The sequence below is a fragment of the Euprymna scolopes genome, chromosome 35 (genome assembly GCF_053919585.1).
Source record: "Euprymna scolopes isolate OS-2025 chromosome 35, ASM5391958v1, whole genome shotgun sequence".
Classification (NCBI taxonomy): Eukaryota; Metazoa; Mollusca; class Cephalopoda; order Sepiida; family Sepiolidae; genus Euprymna; species Euprymna scolopes.
The window spans coordinates 73,477,379-73,495,465 of NC_136516.1; the positions used below are offsets into that span (position 1 = coordinate 73,477,379).

Sequence of the window (18,087 nt, forward strand, 5' to 3'; positions counted from 1 at the left end):
AAAAATCTAAAAAAAAAAAAACCCATCTAAAACAAAAAAAGAAAAGAAAAGGAAAATTAGTTCATTTTTGAGTTTCGCGTCACTTGTGTTATTTATAGCTCAGAAAATTCTTGAAGGTCGAATAATGTATTAAAAAAACGAACGAAAACGAGAGAAAGGGGGAGGAGGAAGGGGGTAAAAGGAAAAAAATGATAGATAGAGGAAGTTAGTGTAATAATAGAGAATAACAAATGAAAGGAGAGAAGGAGACATGAATAAAGAGAGGGAAAGGAGGTTGAACAGAGAAAAGAAGAAGAAGAAAAAGAAGAAGAAGAAAAAGAAGAAGAAAAGAAGAAGAAGAAGAAGAAGAAAAAGAAGAAGAAGAAGAAGAAGAAGAAGAAGAAGAAGAACCAAACATTAAAAAAATCACCCTTGATCCCAAAGCCAACAGATTCTGGGCATATTGAAATGTTCTTTTCCTGTTGGTTGCGGAATTTGATAGTGCTCCTAAGCAATTCTATGAGGTTCACCCTCCCAGGCCGTTGATTCTCGTCTTTTGAGGGAAGTTTATTGCTTGCTGTCTGAAGCGAACGCATCAGGGAATGCCGACGGGACTGCCTACGTAATTTTTAATAGGTCAGAGTTCTGAATCTTTAGTAGCTTTCCGAAATTGTGTCACATCTTCCTGCGAGGAGAAGAAAGTAAATAACATCACGTACTAGCGAATGTTAACGCTTCTGCTGGAAATCGAATATTCGTTCGTCTGTCAAACTTAATATTTTTAGTTGGCCCGTCACGCTTAAGTTTCCAACGATTACACAGTATGCTTAACAAGGGAAAGACGTGGTGAATAAAACAAGAAGACAAAAAAGCAAACAAATAAAAAGCAAACAAAAACAAGAGAAAAAACAGATAACAAATAACTGTTATATAACTGTTATGAAACGATACGGAAACTGTTTTCAAGCTTACTCATTTCAAACTTGCTATTGTTAATTACAACCGATTTTGTCGAAATAGCGCTCGAATTCTTATAATAAGTTCCCACTTATTTCATGCGTAATATATATATATATATATATATATATATATATATATATATATATATATATATATATATATATACATAACTACTTCGTTTACTCACATAAATTAATATACGAAAGTATAAATTTATGCGTAAACTTTAAGTATTTACTTCAACAGTGCTCAATACTAATAGTATCACTTCTATCGTCGTAGTTCCTCAACTTTATGTGTTAAAAAAGGAGGCTTCTCTTTTGGAACGACACGCGTATATATTTAAAATAGATACAGCACTATTAACAGGATATTGTGACAAATACGCGGTAAGCCATTTGAAGGCATCTTCTAAACGAGCGTAAAGGAGAAGGTAAATTTCATCATTTCTATTTTTGTATCGGCGGTTGGCAAAGTTTGAGAAGAGATCCCTTTTCATCATCTTTGTTTTAGACTTGTTGGCGACGTGAGTGGGAAGAGGAGGGGTGGACGCGTGATGACCTACCCGAAAATACAGGCAGTTGAGCAGTCACCTTGGGTGCGAACGAACGGTCATCCCTGCTACTACAAGCCGTGAACGTATGTCATGAGAAAGAGACGCAAAAGAAAGAAAAAAACAACCAAATCAAAAACGTATTACATTCGGGTAAAAGAACCGAAAACCTTCCATTGAGCGCTAAAGGGCTGGAGCAGAACTGAAAGAAAAGACGGGAGACACTGTGTATTATCTTGGAAGGAATAACGGCACCGAGTCGTTCGTTCACGAAAACTTTGTGTTGTCTCGCCGGACTACATCAGAAGGAAAGACAACAACTACAAGGACTATCTGAGTTGTCGCTAAAAAGAGAACACCAATCCTTCGTCCATAAAAAAAAAAACTGTCTTATTCCTTGCTGGAGACGCTAGCTGGATTATACCCCAAAGCGGTCGCCATTGTGAGTCAGCCCCTTTTTCTTCTCTTGTCTTGTTTTTGCCAACTGCTAAAATTATTTTCTCCCTCTGCTCGTATTAATATCTTAAGTTTAATCCCAACCCCCATTTATATGTTATCTTTATTTTTTTTTGTTTATTTGTTTATTTGTTTAATAAATTCTCATTTTAAAATCAACCTTCGGTCCTTCGAGTTGTCTCTGCTTGCTTTGTTAACTTTCTGCGTACGGTGTTCCAACCAGAAGAATTCCCCCTCCCCACACACTTTTGTTAACCCCTGAACGAGCCAAACCCGGACATATTTTTATTTTTTTTTTTTAGCATTGTCACGCGAACGCGGTCGTAGTCCCCAGCGAAAGCCGGTCGTGACAAGCTTGGGGGCGTCGTCCGGGATTCTTTTTCTTCTGTTTACTGGAACTTCGTGGGTAGAGGCGAAGCGGGTGCGAGACAACGAAAAACATAAAACCGAAATGTCTGTAGTAGAAACCTTTTTAAATTCTCCCACATTCGAGGCACTTTCTAGATTAAAGAAAGATAGTATTATTGATGTAGCAACAGCATTAGAATTAGAGCCTAAGCGCTCGATGAGAAAACCACAACTAGTGAAAATAGTTGCAGAGCACATGGTCGATAACGATATCTTCGAAGAAGATGTATTGGACAATCTTGCGTCAGACTCGCCTGGACTCTCACATGCCCAAATTGAGCTTGAGAGAATAAAAATCGAGGCTAATAAAGCTATTGAAATGGAAAAGGCTAGGGTAGAGTTAGAGAAGGCTAAAATGGAGCAGGAGACCAGACGCCAAGAAATTGAAGATAGGAGAACCTTCCATAGTGAGAGGCGAAATGAGTTCGACCTCACTAAACAGGTTAGACTTGTGCCAGCGTTCAACGAGGCTGATGTTGACAACTATTTTCAACACTTTGAGAAAATCGCATCAAGCCTGAACTGGCCACTGGAAACCTGGACTTTACTTCTACAAACAGTATTAAAGGGTAAGGCTCAGGAAATATATGCGTCGCTGTCAGCAGAGGATTGCGCTGACTATAACATTGTAAAGTCCGCAATCTTAAGAAGCTATGAAATGGTCCCAGAAGCATGCAGACAGAAATTTAGGGGCCATAGGAAGGATGAGAAGCAAACGTTTGTTGAGTTCTTTCGTCAGAAAGAAGTCTACTTTGATAGGTGGTGTGCAGCTAAGAGCGTGGGTACAGACCACGATAAGCTAAGGCAGCTGATGCTGATGGAAGAGTTTAGGCGATGTGTCCATGACGATCTCAAAGTCTATCTTAACGAGAGACAAGTGGATACAGCCTATGAAATGGCCACCCTCGCGGACGAATATGCGTTGACGCATAAACGAGGCAAGAGTAGGTCGAATGACCCGTTCGCTGACGGAAGCGGCACTAACCCCAGAATGGCGGCTAGCGCTGGTCCGAGCATGAGGTCGATTCAGACCAACAACCGCAACCGACCGGACAGCTCAACCCATAAGACCCATTCTCCGAATAGTCAACAGGCGGAGAGATGGAAAACGCTGACGTGTCACTACTGTGGAAAGGTAGGGCACATAGCAGTGAATTGCTCAGCGAGGAAGAAAGATGCGGAAAACAGGGGTGCGCCCTCGAATAAACCGCAAGGGTTTATTGCGTCGCATAGAAGCCTCGCAAAAGTAGACACTGACAAGATCCGAGAGGAATATAGACCCTTTGTCTCGGATGGTTCGGTGTGCCCTGTGGGTGAACCCACAGAGAAGATGAGGATAAAAATATTAAGGGACACGGGAGCAACCCAGTCCTTAATATTGAGTAACCGCATGCCGCGTAGGGCAAATACTGCCACGGGCGAAAGAGTAATTATACAGGGAGTCGGAAACGGCTTTGTTAGCGTTCCACTCCATAAAGTGACCCTCGAGTCCGACATAGTATGTGGTACTATAGAGGTCGGAGTGGTCGATGATCTGCCCATGAGAGGCATAGCGATGCTACTTGGCAATGATTTGGCCGGGAAAAAAGTATCACCCCCACCCTTAAAAGTGGCAACGGTGCCAAGCACACCAGCAGGTGCAGATAAGGCAGGGGACAGTGATGCTGGAGTATACCCAGCATGTGTGGTGACTCGGGCGAGGGCCCAAAAGGAGGCCAGAGAAAAACGTGCTGAAACAAGCAGCGCCGGTAGGGGAACTGAAGTCGTCAACCTTTCCCAAACATGTTTAGGTCACGAGATAGACGTGAGTCCTAAACTTAAAGAGACCCCAAACAAAAACCCCAGCACCGGGGATGAACAAGTAGTTGGGGAAACCTCAGTCTCATGGACGTCAGTCGCCCATGAGCAGAGAAAAGACTCCGAAATCGCCCCGCTTTTCAGAGAAGCACTGGACGAAGAGGAGCTGGGCAAGGTACCATCCGGGTACTTTGTCAAAGATGGTACATTGATGAGGAAGTGGAGACCCCCACATACACCTGCCCTCGAGGACTGGTCAACTGTACAACAGTTAGTCTTACCCAGAGGATATAGGGAGGAGGTGCTAAGGACAGCCCATGAGACACCCATGGGAGGCCACATGGGTGTCCGAAAGACACATGACCGGATTACCAGGCACTTCTATTGGCCAGGGATCCGTAGGGACGTGGCGAGGTATTGTAAAACTTGTCACACCTGTCAAATGGTGGGTAAGCCAAATCAGCGAATCCCCAATGCCCCCCTCCATCCGATTCCTGCATTTGAGGAACCATTCTGTCGGATCCTCGTCGATTGTGTTGGCCCCCTTCCGAAGACTAAACGCGGGAACGAACATATATTAACCATTATGTGTGCGTCGACTCGATTCCCTGAAGCGATACCTCTTAGGAATATATCGGCTGGAAAAATCACCAAAGCTTTGATCACCTTCTTCTCCATGGTTGGACTGCCGAAGGTAGTGCAATCCGACCAGGGATCAAACTTTATGTCAAAAGTGTTCCAGCAAGCCATGAGTAGCCTGGGTATTACGACTGTAAAATCCAGTGCATACCATCCCCAATCACAGGGAGCCCTAGAACGCTTCCACTCAACTTTGAAGAGCATGGTACGGACGTATTGCTTCGACCATCACAGTGACTGGGACGAAGGCCTTCCGTTCTTAATGTTTGCAGCACGGGATGCTACTCAGGAGTCGCTGGGATTCAGCCCGTTTGAGCTCGTCTTCGGCCATTCGGTGCGTGGTCCCCTGTCACTGCTGAAAGATAAATGGATGCAGGAGAGCCGCGAGAATAGATCACTGCTCGACTATGTATCACGTTTCCGGACACGATTGCAAGAAACAAGCGAGATCGCTCAAGAAAGGCTCAAATCGGTCCAGGGAAAGATGAAAAGGCGGTATGATCGGAACACCATCCCGCGAACTTTCGAAGTCGGAGACAAGGTCTTAGTCTTGTTACCCATATCTGGTCAACCCCTAAAAGCCAGATTCCACGGTCCGTATGAGATTGCTCGAAAGGCTAGCAATCTCAACTACGTCGTTAAAACGCCGGACCGCCGCAAGGCCACCCAGATGTGCCACATAAACATGATTAAACCTTATTACCAGAGGGACGAGGGTAACCCTGTCCTTGCCATTGTTAGACCTGACTGTGGACACAGCCAGACTAATACCCCTGAGGAATCCGTAGGAAAAAGTGACCATCCTATGAGATTGCGAAATTCTGACATTCTTGCCGACCTCACGCCTGTGGTCATCCATATGGACTGTAACGAGAAGGAGGAAATGATAAACCTCATTAGGGATTTCCGTGAGTTATTCCCGGATACGCCCAAACAAGTGACCATCACCAAACACGACGTGGACGTTGGAAATGCTACCCCCGTCAAGCAACATCCCTATCGCGTCAACCCCCAAAAGGCGGAAGTGATACGCCAAGAGGTGGAGTACATGCTTGAGCATGGAATTATCGAACCAAGCCAGAGCAGTTGGTCATCACCATGCGTCCTAGTCGCTAAGCCAGATGGCTCGGTTCGGTTCTGTACGGATTACCGTAAGGTGAATTCCGTCACAAGGACAGACTCACATCCTATCCCGAGGATGGATGATTGCATTGACAGAGTGGGGAGGGCGACTTACATCACCAAACTGGACCTGTTAAAAGGATATTGGTGTGTACCCCTCACTGAGCGTGCCAAGAGCATTTCCGCGTTTGTGACCCCACAAGGACTTTACCAATATCGGGTTATGCCGTTTGGTATGAAAAATTCCCAGGCAACATTCCAAAGGATGATGAATCACTGCCTGAGGGATTTGTCTAACGTCGAAACCTACATCGACGACATTGTCATATATAATGACAATTGGCCTGACCATGTCGCATCCTTAAGGAAAGTGTTCGACCGACTCTTACAGGCAAACCTCACTATCAATTTATCAAAAAGTGAGTTCGGAAAAGCCGAAGTAACCTATCTGGGGCACACTGTAGGATACGGGAAGATATCCCCAATCAACGCTAAGATCCAAAGCATCTTAGATGTCCCAGCCCCGACCAATGTTAGAAGCCTGAGGCGATTCCTTGGTATGGCCGGTTACTATAGAAAGTTTTGCCGGAACTTTTCTGACGTTGCGTCACCTCTCACCCAACTGTTGTCTAAAAAGTCCAAATTCACATGGACCTCTTCTTGCCAGAAGTCTTTTGAACAGATCAGATCGCTATTATGCTCTGATCCTGTGCTGAGGGCTCCGGACTTTCAACAACCTTTCCGCTTGGCTATTGACGCCAGCGACCATGGTATCGGTTCAGTTCTACTCCAAACCGATCCTTCTGGTATTGAGCACCCTGTGAGTTATTTCTCTCGGAAGTTCAACTCATGCCAGAAGAACTATTCTACTGTAGAGAAGGAAACTTTAGCCCTCATCCTAAGTCTACAGCACTTCGACGTATATATATCATCGTCGAGTCAGCCGACCATCATATACACTGACCACAACCCTCTTACATTTCTACATCGAATGAAGAGTAAAAATAGAAGGCTATTAAGTTGGAGTCTGTTCCTACAGGAATATAACCTGGACATCCGACATATCCGAGGCGTCGACAACTTGTGCGCGGACACCCTATCTCGTGTCTGATATGCTCAAATAGAATTCCCGTGAGTAGCTTCAATAGCAGTTAAAAAAAAAAGGAAGTCTAGTTAGAACTAAGCCGGTCCCCAGCATTCCGAAAAAGTACTACAGGTAGTCCTTTTTCGTTTTTTTTGGTAGGGAGGTGTGACAAATACGCGGTAAGCCATTTGAAGGCATCTTCTAAACGAGCGTAAAGGAGAAGGTAAATTTCATCATTTCTATTTTTGTATCGGCGGTTGGCAAAGTTTGAGAAGAGATCCCTTTTCATCATCTTTGTTTTAGACTTGTTGGCGACGTGAGTGGGAAGAGGAGGGGTGGACGCGTGATGACCTACCCGAAAATACAGGCAGTTGAGCAGTCACCTTGGGTGCGAACGAACGGTCATCCCTGCTACTACAAGCCGTGAACGTATGTCATGAGAAAGAGACGCAAAAGAAAGAAAAAAACAACCAAATCAAAAACGTATTACATTCGGGTAAAAGAACCGAAAACCTTCCATTGAGCGCTAAAGGGCTGGAGCAGAACTGAAAGAAAAGACGGGAGACACTGTGTATTATCTTGGAAGGAATAACGGCACCGAGTCGTTCGTTCACGAAAACTTTGTGTTGTCTCGCCGGACTACATCAGAAGGAAAGACAACAACTACAAGGACTATCTGAGTTGTCGCTAAAAAGAGAACACCAATCCTTCGTCCATAAAAAAAAAACTGTCTTATTCCTTGCTGGAGACGCTAGCTGGATTATACCCCAAAGCGGTCGCCATTGTGAGTCAGCCCCTTTTTCTTCTCTTGTCTTGTTTTTGCCAACTGCTAAAATTATTTTCTCCCTCTGCTCGTATTAATATCTTAAGTTTAATCCCAACCCCCATTTATATGTTATCTTTATTTTTTTTTGTTTATTTGTTTATTTGTTTAATAAATTCTCATTTTAAAATCAACCTTCGGTCCTTCGAGTTGTCTCTGCTTGCTTTGTTAACTTTCTGCGTACGGTGTTCCAACCAGAAGAATTCCCCCTCCCCACACACTTTTGTTAACCCCTGAACGAGCCAAACCCGGACATATTTTTATTTTTTTTTTTTAGCATTGTCACGCGAACGCGGTCGTAGTCCCCAGCGAAAGCCGGTCGTGACAATATTTTCTAGTCGGATTAAGGTAACGTTTTTAATTGTATCTTTTAAGCTTGAAATAAACGAATAAGTTCCGGTGGGAATGCCGGCTATTATGAAAAAGGAGCTGGATTGGCTAAGTAAAAATAACGATAACAAATACAAAGATAATAAATCTTAAATCAGTAAACACACGCAAAAATATATAGTTCAGTAGATAAGGAAATTTTCTTGCGTTTGGTAAGAGTTATTTCTTGCCTGTTTGTTTTTGTATCCTTATTTTTGTTAACTATACTGCACAATCACTGAAATTCCATCTAGTATATAAGGTACTTCAATGATAGTAATTGTTTAATAAATGAAAACTTCATAAATACACCTTTCTTTGTTCATTCGGTTAAATTATGTTTTCAATAAGAAATCTTTTATTTTTCATGATTTTTACCGTTTTTATATTTAGTCCGATCACAAGTTTTTGTGCCGCCATAGAAAAAGATGAAATAATAGAAAGACAAGGAAGAAGAAATAGAGAAAAGGGGAAAATATAGAAGTAAAGAGACAAAAGGACAAAGAGATAGAAAGAGAGAGAGAGAGAGAGAGAGAGAGAGGGGGAGGAAGGAGAAAAATAGAAGAAAAGGCGAGAGAAAAGGAAGGAGAGATTGAAAGACAGAGAGAGAGAGAGAGGAGTAGACAGAGAAAGAGAGAGAGAGAGAGAGAAAGAGAGAGAGAGAGAGAAGCATGGAGAAAATGAAAAATAGAGATAGTGAGAAAGAGGTAAAAAGAGAGATGGAGAGAGAGAGGAAGATAGAGGAAGAGAAAAGAAGAAGGAGATGGAAAAACAGTCAGAAGGACAGAGGAATAGAGAGAGGGAGAAAAATGGAGTGAGTGAGTGAGAGAGAGAGAGAGAGAGAGAGAGAGAGAGAGAGAGAGAGAGAGAGAGAGACTAAAAGCAAAATAAAGAATATCAAGCGATAGTTATTTCACATCTAAAGTACCCTCCATGTTATTCGATTCACAGTGTGTTATTTTCAAACCACATAAGCAGGAAGACCCGGCATTGCTCGGGATTAAATGAGGCTAGATACTAAATACTTTTTTTCACTATGCTAATAATACGGTATCATTTTCTTTGTTTTTACTGTACTCTCCCAATCGTTTCACTCCTTCATAAATTCCCATGTTTGAAAAATTCTATAAATTGATGCCTTATATATATATAGTTTATATCGGATATACGCATTTGAAGTTTTAAAAGGATTTTTTTTTTATGCGTCACTTAGAGGTGGAGACATGCAGATATTCGGATACAGAGTTTAACATAGATATTCGGAACCACTTCCATTGTCTTCCCTGAAGATTTTAATACATTTCATCAAAATGGGATATTGAAGTTTTAAAGACACGTGATCCCTCATGACTTCCATAATTTAGGATGGCACTTAAAGATTCAGGGTACTTCTATTATCTTCTACATAATATTTTAAAGATATTTAAATTACATAAGATGAGATATATTTGAAGTTTTAAGGTGGTTACGTACTCATAGTCCTCATAGTGGTGCACTTCGACGTCCCATTGACTTTCCCGGTAAAATTTACATAAGAGTAACCTTTTAGATTTTATGTACATTCTCTTATGTTACCTCTTTATAAGGAACGCACAAATATCAAAAATACATATACGCACATACATTGAGTTGCATATAGATACATGGAAAGATAGACAGATAGATAGATAGATATATAGATAGATAGAGAGAGAAAGAGGGAAAGAGAGAGAGAGAGAGAGAAAGAGAGAGAGGAAGGCAAACAACAGAGTTCGTATACATTGAATATACAAAAAATCTTCATTTTTCTTACAAAGGAGTCACCGTTTATCAAGGACCAGAGGCTACTCGAGGATAAGGGTTAAAGAGTGTCAATGGGGCAATATTGTAGTAATCATTGGTATTGGGAATTTAGTAAGTTGGTTACTTAAGGGGAACGGCTCATCAAGAACTTGTTTACGTTAGACTTGAAGACGACCGTATTGCAGTCAATTGGAAAGCAGGCAAACAGAAGAAGACAGAAAAAAGTCCTTTCTAGCAGCTCTTGCTCAGATATGGCAATAGTACTCCATCCTTGTACGTACTTATACAGGTAGAGAATTGCATCAGCAGTGAGATATCTACCGGAGCGGTAGAATAATCCCACCATTTTTTCCAGCAGCTTTGGCAACGGATTTGATGTACGTGTTCCATCTCAGATCAGTAAAGGTCAAACCCAGAAGTTTGTCAAAACATGGAGCCTCTCCAAGACAAGAGACATTCATTTCCATTGATGTCAGACTGGGATCAGAGTGTTGATGGTGTAAAGATAGAAGATAAAGATTTGTTATATGACTAAAAGTAAACATATATTCATTTTTTTTTTAATCAGGGAGTAGAATCGAAAGATACACTCGATGTTTTCAGTTTGAGACTTTTCTAACTAGACAATTCTGACATGTGTTAAGATGACTTTCAAAATAGCACTCGTCAGAAAAATCGAATGTACGTACTTGAAGTTTTAAAATAGAGGTTTGTCCCATGGGTCACTTACAGGTCGAAGTACATAGAAATTTGGCACATGAAGGATCGCGTAGAGATTCAGAACTACTTCCATTGTCTTCCCCATAGAATTAAATATGTATGATATAAATTTCATAAAAGGGATATATTTGAAGTTTCAAGAGAGGCCCTCGTATCATCTCTAGGAGTGCACCTATGGATTCTATTGTATTTTTATTGTAAATTTTGCATAAAAAGATACTTTTAGATTTTATGTAGATGCTCTAATCTTTCTTTCTATAGAGAACACACAAGCATCACACACACACACACACACAGACATTGATTTTTATACATAGGATCCACCATGTTTTTTATGGGAATCGCTACAGACAATGCATGAAGTCACTTGACTTCAAGGTAAAAAAGACTTGCCAACGGTAAGTGTTAGATGGAATAGATTCTGACCAAAAAAACAACCAGCAATTCTTACCTCTTTGTCAGAAACATAGAATGTGAGGACTAAAGGACTAAATAAAAGGAGACGAGAGTTACGCGGCTGCCGAAAGTAAACCAAAATGCATTTTTTTTATTCTCCTTAAATCAGTGGACATTTGCGTGACAATCATTGGTTACATTAAAGGCAAGTGCGTTGACGATCAGTAACTTTTTCAATTTTAATTTGAAAATATGTTTGTAGCATACAAGACATAGTCGTCCCATTAAGTTCTATCCAAGCTCAATGACACTTAACTTCGATGTTCTAATGAGGATAAGAGTGTGTCAGCTGACTGTAGACGTAAATCTGACGTTAAACAACCCAGAAACCGATCGATACAACGTAGGAGAGACACAATACAACTATCAATCAGTCATCCTTAATAGATATTGCACTTTGTCTCGAATAAACCCTAAAAGGGTTGATATGGCGTAAATACAGTGAAATCAAGAAAGAAAAATCATCAACGATCGCCCTTTAAAAGCACGACGAAGAATTAATGCGTTTTATCAGTGTGGACGAGAAGGCCAAATGCTTGTAGCCATTTTGTCAGCTGGATGACCGTATCGATCCATCGATCCACTTCACTATCCCTGTGTTCGGTGTCCTTTTAGCTGAAAGGATATATGCAATTGAGACGATGTTGTCCAAACACGGCAAACATCATTTGTGCCATTTGCAAAAAACCCTTTATCCATTCTCAAGTGGTCATTACGGACATCGTACTCTCAAAACGTGACACGAATAGCTCCTTCTCCTGAACATTCACAAAAACTAATACGCTATGTCGAGAGTCCATTTATTTAGGAAGTAGCATTTAGGAAATACTTTCAATAAATTTCCAGACTTTTTTTGTAAAGGCATTTAAAATTGTTGTAGACTCTTGAAAATTCAGTAGGTTATTGCTATACATCTTATGAAATGACTGACTAATCTTTATGATTTCAGATTCAAATGAATAGCTACAGCGGGATTTGGAATACACCTTACTAAAGCCTGATTGTCACAGCTGATGAGTTTCAAAAATGCAATCTGGACGTGAGGACACTTTAGAAGAACGATATGCAATAAAATTCTGTGTTTTACCCGGAAAAATGCTGCACAAACGTATGAAATTCTTCAGACTGCTTTTTTACCCCCCCTCTTTAGAAATCACTTAAGTTTTTTTTTCTTTTACTAGAAATGCCCAGTATTCTCAAGGGAGATAATCCCAAATAAATACCCCATTTTTCAGAGTTGTCTCCATTTACTGTGGCTGTTTTTTTTTTAAATTCTCACATACAAACAACTTCGATTTTTTCTTTCCCTTTCCTTTATGTCCATTTTTCTCTCCTTTATTTCCTCGCTCCCTTTTTTTTTTGCTTTCTTCCGTTTTTATTTCCTATTTATCATCATAGTAACATATCAAAAAATAAAAATAAAAACTATATCTGGTTAAAAAACGAATAACATGCGAGTAACCATACTGAAACCAGCAATCTCTTAGTTTCGTAAACATTATATTTCTAAGAATTTACAATAGATTGATGAATTAAATAAAAATTTACTCATAATGAATTAGAAATTATAACCGCTACACGAATTATAAAGATAATTTGATTCTCAAGGAACCTTAGCCGGTATAATTTCTAATTCATTATGATTCAAATTGTATTTAATTCATCAACCAATTGTAAATTCTTAGAAATATAATGTTTACGAAACTAAGAGGTTTGATATGTTACTAGATGAAAAATTTCCGAAACCTTAGAGTACAGAGCTACCACTTTTTTCCTGCTAAAACATGGCGATTTTTACGCCTGATGAAGGTCGGAGGTTACATCGACCGAAACGTTGTGCAGATAACACTTTCGATAAGAACAATTGTCCGATTAATCTAAACAATATAAATAAAAAAGAGTTTATATGTAATAGTCGAGATGCAACAAGCAAAACCACCATTTTGTAAGTGTATCTAAGACCTATCACCAACGGATAACGACTGGTCCTTTTCCGTATATATTGGTTTATAACGTTTAAGATGATCGATAATTTCCGTCGACTTCCGGTGCAGATGATTTAAACTGATCTGTAATTCGAACGTATCGCCATTGTTCGTTTAGAGTTCTAAGGTTGCCATGGCGATATTTGCCTGGACGCCGATTAGAAGCGCTGATAAATGACATACCAACCGTCGAGGTGAAACGAGGAACAAAAGGGGTAGAGCAAAAATATTCGGAACTCCTTTCGTATTTATTTTGTTTAAATTAAAGGAGTGGAGGCAAATTTTCATGGGAGTATCCCCCCATCTCGTAATGGATAGTAACATTGAAATACAAACCAAGTTCAATTATACACTTTACTAACGGGGGTGAGGGTTGTGGATATTCTATGGTTGCTTTCTTTATCAACAGTATTTCCATACATATTTTCATACATATTTTCATAATGTGTGTCTCTTCTATTCTTCCAGTTCTTTCAAGTCAGCCATGATTTCCAACTCTGAAACTCACCAGCAATACACAGAAACCTCAATCCGTTGCACATTACCACTATTAACACACCATTTACAAAGTCTCGGACCTAACATATAGACGACGCCACTAATAATGAATACATATGATTTTCATAAATTACTAACCTTTAAATGACATGTGTCAAGAGTTGAGCTCAATGGGACAACAAGTTTACAAATTACAGTTATTTAGTGGAGCTACCCCTGCACATTTCTAAAAACAATGAAAAAGAGTCTGGATTTCGTATGTTACTCACGTACTCACGTTCACCCTTAACATGGAAAGAAAGAACGTATAAAAATGTTTTAAAATTGTTCTCAGACATTCTGTGGATCCTACTTTGTTGACTTGTCTGTTCGGTATTTGTTGGGAAGCACGTGATGTTTTGGGGGTGTCACCAAAATGGAACGGAAATTGTAATTTCGTTCCGGGGCAATTATTTTTTGTTCTCACGCATGCGTGAAAAAAATCGATAATAAGCGAAACTCAATGAGCGAAAAACTTAAATCAATGAATGAAAATGGCTTCCCCCCTTAAATTAAACACAAATAAATATGACTTTTTTCCGTTTAACATATATATATATATATATATGGTTCATTGTTTCAATTTTCCCCATTAATTTTTTGCGTTTTCGAAAAATAAAAAAATTGCATTTTTCCCGTTACATTATATATATATATATATATATATATATATATATATATATATATATATATATATATATATACACACATATATATATATATATAATGTAACGGGAGATGTTACATTATATATATATATATATATATATATATATATATATATATATATATAATGTATCGGGAGAAATGCAATTTTTTTTATTTTTCGAAAACGCAAAAAATTAATGGGGAAAATTGAAACAATGAACCATATATATATATATATATTTTAAACGGAAAAAGGAAATTTTAAACAATGAATCATATATATATATATATATATATATATATATATATATATATATATATATATATATATATGATTCATTGTTTAAAATTTCCTTTTCGTTTTATTCTATTAAAAAACAAAAATAATTGCATTTAATTTTCCCGTTAAATTGAAAGATAATAAATTTGATTTTTTTCCGTTTTAAATATAAGAAAAAAAAAAAAATTCAGTTCCTTGTGTATATAATTCGTTGTTTAAATTTCTCTTTGTGTAAAAAAGTACAACTATTCTTTAGTTAAAACATTATTTTGTGAATAAATAAAAAATATCGATTGTCATTCATTTTCTCATTTACGCTTTGTCGTGTGTGCAATTAGAAACGTGTATTATTGCACCGGAACGAAATTACAATTTCCGTTCCATTTTGGTGACACTCTCAAAACATCACGGGCTTCTCCACCAATACCGTCTGTTCATACCCACTACTATCACCACACGAATAAAGATTTTACTAATCATGTACGACAAATTAAGGTACGATGAATGCACAAGACACGACACGACAAGACGCGATAACTGTTCCTGATGATTTTCTGTTCGCGTGATATTCAGGCACGTCACTCAAGCATCTTGAGACTCAAAAATGAAAACAAAACAACCGATTTTGATAAACCGACTGGCATGCTGATATTTTTCTGCTAAAATATCTTTGTATATATATATATATATATATATATATATATATATATATGTATATAAAAAAAAAGTTTTTTTTGTCAGACTGACTGGCTGAGACTTTGAGGAATTTAATAATTTATTGATATACTTAATTTTCATTAACATGTTTGGTAAAAATTTACGATTAAAAAACAAACGCCTACAATAAAAAAGTAAAAAAAACAACAACAAACAAAAACAAAATTAACATTTACGATTTAAATGTAATAAGCACGTACATTTCTTTTTCAACTCGAAGGAACATTTTTTTAAAATTTTATATTTGACTCGCATTTTTTATTATTATTTATTCCTCCTGAGTCTAAAAACAATGTTTTTTTGTACAAAATTTTGTTAATGAAAAAAAAAAAAATGACAAACAAAGACAACGGTAGGAGCTATTTGTCGTTTCTCAATTTGTCGTAACTTTAACTTGCCGTGCCGAAATATCTGAGGAATAAAGAATCAGCAAGAGTCATTTGTCGTGACTTGCCGTACATTTGTCGTGCCTTGGTGAGCCGTACATGAATAGTAAAGCCGACATGGATCACCTGGGTTGTCTCAACGTGCTTTTCAATGACAATGATATCAGATCGTTTTTGGCCAATAATTATATCACTATCATCATATTTAAGCTAAGTATCATCATCTTTTCATGTGCATTTCAAAGCGTCTTTATATCTATCTATCTACCTATCTATTTCCATTTCTCCCTCTCTTTCTCTCTCTCTCTCTCTCTCTCTCTCTCTCTCTCTCTATATATATATATATATATATATATATAATTTACCTAACTCTGACTCTTACCACATCATTCCACTCCATACAAGGATTACCACGACACCCAGATACCATAATTTCATATCATTTCTTTGTTTCTACTTTTACTCTTTATTTATGTCTTTAAAGACGTAATTTTTAATATATTTTCTTTGTTATGTGCTGAATAGCAAAATTATTTCCAATTAGACCTAATGTTTGCTAATGACTTTTTCTCTGAGGAGATGAACCTGCATCGAAAATCCATGAATTAATGAAAAAACTCTGAATTGTATTCTTTGTCCAAACAATAAATTTCCGTTCTTCAAAATTATACTTTTCTGAATGAAATTTAATTAAAACACACACACACATACGTACACACACACACACACACACTATATATATATATATATATATATATATATAGTTAAGAACTTCACTTACTTCGGAAGCTCTATAAACAAGCAAGGCAGTATGGACTATGAGTTACAATGCAGAAAAGGTACGGGCTCAGTAGGAATGAACAAGCTCTGCAAGATCTGGAGAAACAAAAATTCACCAACAAGTCTAAATAAACCATTCTATAACAGCAACATTGCCATATGGAAGTGGAAGTTGGCATCTCAAAATCAGCCAAACGAAGAAATTAGACGCGTTGAATTCCCGGCGCCTTACAAAAAGATTCAAAGGATCAAATGGAGGGATCGAATTAGCAACCAAAAAGTCAGAGACGACATTAACCAACAGGTAGTATCGTCAATAATCTACAAATGACGTCTAGGCTGACTTGGTCATACAATAAGTTTGACCCCAGAAAGCATTGGTATCAAAATGGTTTAGTGGATTTTTGATGGGAAAGGAAGAGAAAAACAAAATGAACTGGAAGCAAACAATAAAAAGAGGTTTGATCGCAACGAGAACGAGTTGAACAGACGATGTGAATTTGGTTGTAGACTAGAAACAATGGTATACTTTGAGGTATAATTTTTTATTTTTTATTTTAGTGAAGTGTTACAAAAAACAAAACAGAAAAACCAAAACATTAGGCACAAGGGCACTAAAAAAAAAATGGCGACATAAGTCTTTGGTCATCCTCGTCACTGTACTTTATATAAAGCTGAATGTGTGTGTGTGTGTGTGTGTGTGTGTATGTGTGTGTCTGGTCACGAATAGGCTCCTATATGGTTGACTATTTTAAAAAACTGATTACATATAATGATAGAAGATGTATTGAGACACATGAATGGGTATGTTTGATCCTGCAGAACGGTGGTTCATTAAAATTGTGGGGTCTGCGTTCCCGCCTGGTCCACAAAGTATGGAAATAAAAAATTAAAAAACGTTTACAAGTGTTTTTGATATAGATGTACATAATAATACTTTGATAAGTATGTTTTAACTTAAATAGGGATGGTATAATAAAAATTGTGGGGTCTGCGTTCGCGCCTGGCCTCCATAGAATTGAAATAAGCACAAACTTTAATAAAGACTTTTCATATCTATCTGCGTAAGTATACTTTGATAATTATGTTTCAGTTTGAAGAAATATGGTATAATAAAATTATGGGATGTTCGTTCGCACCTTACCCCCATAGAATGGAAATATATCACAAAGTTTAACGAGGTTTTTTTCTTTAATATAGTTCCACAGAATATTGTGATAAGTGTTTCAGTGTGAACAGGTATGGTATAATAAATTATGGGGTTTATCTATTTTATTTTTACTTTCATCATATTTGGCTTTGGTTTTGATACCCCCAAATTCGAAGCTATCTCTTTATAACCCTTTCTTTTCATAACCTATCATACTTTCATAAATCAGAGTCCATTTTCTGTAGGCTGTTTTTGAACCCAGTCAACGACGGGTACGTTTGCTAGTATATATATATATATATATATATATATATACGGGCCACATCATGCCACCTTACATTTTCGAAGTCGGCTTGAAAGTCAACACCAAAGTGTACTTGGATGTGCTAAAGAGTATGGTGATCCTTTGGTGCAATCAGGTGCCCGCTGGCAGAGCCTGGGTTTGGCAGCAGGACA

The 18,087-nt window shown here is 38.2% G+C and overlaps 2 protein-coding genes across 2 annotated transcripts in view; both read left to right on the top strand.

Moving 5' to 3' along the window:
• LOC145259930 (major facilitator superfamily domain-containing protein 6-like) overlaps positions 1-18,087 on the top strand; it is a 387,142-nt gene that overhangs the window by 126,717 nt on the left and 242,338 nt on the right. The gene's annotated exons all lie outside the window — the stretch shown is intronic.
• LOC145259929 (uncharacterized) lies at positions 1,084-9,060 on the top strand. Its single transcript, XM_080117889.1, has one exon. It carries the CDS (start codon positions 2,400-2,402, stop codon positions 7,023-7,025), a length of 4,626 nt encoding a protein of 1,541 aa, XP_079974015.1. The 5' UTR covers positions 1,084-2,399; the 3' UTR covers positions 7,026-9,060.

Excerpts from the sequence above, each read along its gene's own strand:
- LOC145259929 (XM_080117889.1), top strand. The coding sequence starts at position 2,400 with ATGTCTGTAGTAGAAACCTTTTTAAATTCTCCCACATTCGAGGCACTT.